This window comes from Cnephaeus nilssonii (genome assembly GCF_951640355.1).
Source record: "Cnephaeus nilssonii genome assembly, chromosome: 19".
In the NCBI taxonomy this organism is placed as follows: domain Eukaryota; kingdom Metazoa; phylum Chordata; class Mammalia; order Chiroptera; family Vespertilionidae; genus Cnephaeus; species Cnephaeus nilssonii.
In genome coordinates this window covers 7,633,888-7,639,145 of record NC_137090.1, presented here as the reverse complement: position 1 = coordinate 7,639,145, position 5,258 = coordinate 7,633,888, and the positions used below count along the sequence as shown (strand labels likewise).

Below are 5,258 nucleotides of genomic sequence, written 5' to 3'. Positions count from 1 at the left end.
GAGCGGGGACAGGTCTCCTAGCACGTCCCGCACAGAAAGGCCGCCGTGGCTGGATTGTGGTGAGGACGGGGAAGAGTGGGAGACAAGAGCGGAAGCATAGAAAGTAAGAAACATAAACATGTTGAAGGTACTGTCGTGATATAGTTTCCATTACCCTTAAGCCCTGTGGCCAGCAGCCCTCTCCTGGTTGAGTCAATAGGTATTAATACTTCAGGGGGACGTGCTAGACAAAATTAAGTCACTGTTGAAATTTTACTGTAAAATTAGATGGAGAGGGGGAGTCTAGCCAGACAATAGTTGCGAGAGGCAGTGTTTATAGGGAAGAGAGATTTCTTAACGTGAACGGTCCCTTGACGTAGCAAGAGGAGAGCCTGGCCCTTTGTCAAAGACAGGGATCCCGAGCGGAGAGAACTCAGATTTGATGAAGGAGGTTCCCCCCGTGACCTAGGGAGGAAGTGGAACCAGCTTCCTAGGCAGGAGGCAGGAGAAAGTGGGAGAGGAAGTGATCAAATACGCAGTTTCTAGTCCCATATTTCCCTCTGGGACCATTGTCCGGGGCTGGAGATGTTAGAAACAGTCAATTTGGGGGAATCCTAAACAGTGAAGTTTCTTCCTCACTTTCCTGGTCACAAACGAAGTAAGTTTAGTGGGTAAATTTTCAAGTTAACATTGGTGTCCTTATAACACAAACTCAACTTCAAGTCGTGCCCTAGACTCACCCCGAATGATTCTTCCACGGGATCCCATCCCTGAGTGTCTCCAGGTAGATACTCTGAGCCACCACCGGTCATGGGGATCCAGCCAGTGAGATGTGGAGCCCATCTGGGGAAATCGGAAGCTGGGAGGGAAGGCTCCCCATCGAAACTCCACTTTTCCTAGTAGGTTTGGACAGGCCTATGCATGCGGAAAGGCAGTGATAGTTAGAAGCCAGATCTCCTAAATGTCTAATGAGCATCACTATGTGGGTACCCCCTTGCTTTAACCGCCTCTGCTGGTCGACAGACATTCAGAACCGGCTCCCAGTGCTGGCTGCACGGGCTGAGCCGGGCCCACAAGGGGTGCAGGGGGCACAGCTTGGGTGCGGAGCACAGGCGGGAGACACACAGGCGGCAGACGTGGAGCAGGGATTGCAGGGGAGTCTGCAGAGAGATGGAAAAGGTGGGCAAGGTTAGGGGTGGGAATTAATAGAAGGCTCACTGCTACGTGTGTGTGTGGAGCATGAGGAAGGGATCCTCACTCCCAAACCACAGGACATGATGCAACTGAAGCCCTCTGCCCGCTGACACCTGGTTTGCGCCTTTAGAGTTCGACTGGGTGACCTCTCCAAGGCCTGCCAGAATCAAGGTTTTGTACATGAGAGTCCGGTTCTATCCCACGGGGTATAAAATACTAGGAAAGATTTTAAAAAGGAAAAGCAAGTCCAAAAAACCCACTGGATCAAATCTCTGCCAAGAGACCTGGTAGATGGCAGCCTCCTCTGAATGGACAGTCAGTCCCTGCACACTCGCTCCACCTATGACTCAGAGTGCGCACAGGACAGGCAGTGGTCACTCACAGGTGCATGGAGAGCCTTGTGCTGTGAAGACAGCCCTTCTGTTACCCGGAGGAGCTTATGAGAAATGGCTAAATGATTTGGGCAACACGTACTTGCAGTCCTCGCTCTCCAGAAGGTTCTGGTACGTGGCGATCTCACACTCCAGCCGGGCCTTGACGTCCAGCAGCACCTGGTACTCCTGGTTCTGCCGCTCCAGGTCAGCCCGGATCTCGGCCAGCTGCTCCTCCACGGTGCTGATCAGGCACTGCATCTGGGCCAGCTCGGTGCCGAAGCGGGCCTCGGCCTCACACAGGGAGTTCTGCAGACAGTCTTTCTATAACGGGAAACAATGGGGTAAGGCGCCAGGGAATCTGTCCATGCACCAAATCTTAGCCGTGGTCACTATGGCCAGAACTGCCACTATGTGGACACCCACGGGGCACAAGAAAAATTGTAGAAACTCACACTCCAGAGCAGAGCTCTCGATAAATCAATCGTGAGCAAGACTTTTGCCAAAGTAGCATTGACTCAGAGCTTGAGTGGTGGTATATCATTCATCCCTAAATCTCCAATAACTGATGAAGAAGTTAGAAGTCAATAAATTTTGTGCAATGAATGCATAAGCTTCATTTTCTTAAAGGGAGAGATTGACTTTGAGGTATGTGTCTGAGCTAGAGCAATACATATTAAAAAAGAAGGAATGGACAATAATGGGTATGCAGATGAAAGGACCTGAGTAGTGAGACCTCCATCACAGAATGCTACCAGCTCATGGCTGTGGCATTCGCAGGGGCTGCGGGTGAGGGAGGACCCGTACCAGGTGGTGCTGGGCTTGGCGCTCCACCTCCAGGGCGTTCACCGTGCATCTCAGCTCCAGGATCTCCGACTGGCAGCACTGCAGTTCCTCAGAGCAGGACGAGGCCTGCAGGCTGATGCCTTCAGACTGAAGCACAGTGCACAGAGACGTGATCAGCGCCTGCCCAGATGGCAGCCAGGCTCCCCCTGCCCCTTGCTGCGCAGCATCGCCTCACCTGAGCTTCGAACCACTGCTCCACATCACGCCGGTTGGTCTCCACCATGGTCTCATACTGGCACCGCATCTCCTCCAGCACCCTGCTCAGGTCCACGGTGGGCTCCGTGTCCAGCTCAATCCGGAGCCTGTCTCCCAGCTGGCACTTCAGAATGTTCACTTCCTGCAGGGACAGAAGAACCAACAGAAGAACCCCAAGTGAGAAAAGGGCTTTTGACAGCGCAGACAGCACCTGAATCGCTCTTGTTGCCGGGTCCAATGGGAAGAACCCATCTGGAGACCTTCCTAAACTCATGAGGCAAATCTTTAGAAAAGAAACTCCCATCTGCCACATCCCACAGGGTCAGTTTGACTCAGACCCTGATCAGCCCATTATCTTGATGCCACTGAACCCAGGTTCTCATCCTTGAGCCACAGGGTGGGAGTGTTCCCTTTCCTGCCCAACACCCACCACCACCACCACCACCATGAGTCTGCAGCCACAGGCCCAGACCTTCTCGTGGTTGCTCTTGAGGCAGAGCTGCTCCTCCTTCAGGGACTCCTGCTGGGCCTCCAGGTCGGCCTTGGCCAGGCTCAGGTCATCCAGGAGCTTGTGCATCCCACACATGTCCGCCTCCACCAGCAGGCGCAGGGAGTGCTCACTCTCGTGCCTTCCATCACAGGAGATGCAAGGTCAACAAGATGTCAAGGAGAGCCCCTCTCACCTAACCCCCGTTCCCACCCCCTCATCACCGTGGCTCCTCATTTGCTCACTGTGCTCAGTCTCTGCCCTCAGAGATGAATTAGACACATCCCCTCCTCTCACAGGATTCGTGGGCTAGGGAAGCAGTTATATTTTTACCATTGTGCTTTGAAGCAACTCTGGTTCAGAAAGATGAACTGACTTGCCTAAGAATATGTGTCTTAGGACCCAGTACAGGGCTCGGGCCATTGCATGGGTTATTGTTAAGAAGGAGAAGCAACAGCATGAGCCTGGACCTTGATTTGCTCCCTTATTCTTTGTGTTGTGCTACTTGTTCATCTCTCTCCTTTATTTAGTGGAAATGCCTGGTACCTGAGGGCTTCATAGCTAAATCTGGACACTGACCCCTCTGTAAGTGGCTCTTCCAACTGATATGTGAAATTCAGTAGCTTTCCATATTCAGTTTATTCTTGAAATCACCCTATTTTGCTCTTAAGTAATGAGCTCAGGCATCCTTATCTTATATTTTAGGGAAATAAATGACATAGGACTAACATGAGGCTATGCCATACATGCTTGACTTACTGGTGTTTTTTCTTCTCCACCTTCTTTCTATTCGTTGTTTTTAATTTGGGAATTTAGGAAGAAAGAAACAGAACAGTAATTCCCTCATTCAACAAATACTTGGACATTTGGGATTTAGGTGGAGGAAGGAGTCACTCTGGGCCTTCTTAGACCCTTACTTACTTGATCCTAAAGTCATCCGCAGCCAGCTTGGCGTTGTCAATTTGGCTTACCAGCCTGGCATTCTCAGCTTTGCTGCATAGGATCTAAGAAAAAACAGAAAGACCATTCACACACTAACATCACACTGGGCTCCAGCCCTATGTGTGGTGTCTACATTCCTGTTCAAAGAAACCTAAGTTCTTTCAGCCTTCAGTGGTTTTGCCTGCCATGCCCTCCGCCTCCCTCAGACCCAGCACACCCCAGGCTACTCCAGACCCCACCTTCTGCTGGAGCTCCTCAATGGTCTGGAAGTAGCCCTGGTAGTTGGGGCACATGGTCATCTCATGGCACTTGCTCCACTCTCGGATCTTGGTCTCCAGCTCCGCGTTCTCCTGCTCCAGCTGCCGCACCTTCTGCAGGTAGTTGGCCAGGCGGTCGTTCAGGAACTGCATGGTCACCTTCTCATGGCCGTTCAGGGTGCCTTCACCATAGGCCCCACAGCTTCCGATGTTGCCAGGAATGTTGCGGGTTCCTGGCAAAGGGCAAGCATTGTGGCAGGTGTTGGGCAGACAGAGATTGGGTCGGCCCAGAGGGGTGGTCCCCACGCGAACTCGATTGACATGTGCCAGGCTGGCCAGGAGGCCTTGGCAGGCAGCCTTTTCCTCTAAGCCAGGGTGGTACCCAATATCAATGGAGGAGGGGCAGACACTTCTTTCTCCAGGATTCTGGGTGCTGCCCAGAGGCTGGCTTGAGGTCATGTAGAAGGAAGTCATGGTGAGAGCTGACGCTACACAGGAGGTTCAGAGCAGCTGGAAAGGCCAAGACGCGAGTCTGAGAACCCCCTTCCCTTCTGGGCCTTTTATACCGTATCCCAGGTGGGTGTTGGCTCAGTGCTTTGACCTCACTGCCTTGATTCTCGACCTGTTGTTGTACCGCCATCCTGTTACTCAGCTGTTGAGTTTACCACCAAGAGTTCCTCACCTCATTAAAGGAATGCTGATGAACCGAGGTGCCTCTTGACTCTGATATCAGGTTGTCTGTTGGTGAGAGGGCAGGGAAGCTTTTATTATTTTTCAAAGAACAAAAGTGCTCTTAGCCATTGGATGTTTATACCTTGACGGGGGTTGGCCTCCTTGCTGATTTGCCCACTCAAAGGCATGACTGTTACTTTGGGTCATTGGAGTAGCAGGAGAGACAAACCCCTGTGACTGCAGTGGCACTCTCTGGGTTTACAATCAACCAGCCTTCCCAATACTGGTTCTTAGTAGACGTTATGATTTGGGTTA

General features: G+C 51.8%; 1 protein-coding gene across 1 annotated transcript; it reads right to left on the bottom strand.

Annotated features, from left to right (window-relative positions):
• Positions 1 to 1,006: 1,006 nt before the first annotated feature.
• KRT38 (keratin 38) lies at positions 1,007 to 4,745 on the bottom strand (the record flags this gene model as incomplete). The annotated part of the gene is made up of 7 exons (XM_079798210.1): positions 1,007 to 1,139; positions 1,648 to 1,868; positions 2,352 to 2,477; positions 2,566 to 2,727; positions 3,058 to 3,214; positions 3,994 to 4,076; positions 4,254 to 4,745. The coding sequence occupies 7 exons, from the start codon at positions 4,743 to 4,745 to the stop codon at positions 1,007 to 1,009; spliced, it is 1,374 nt and encodes a 457-aa protein (XP_079654336.1).
• Positions 4,746 to 5,258: the final 513 nt, after the last annotated feature.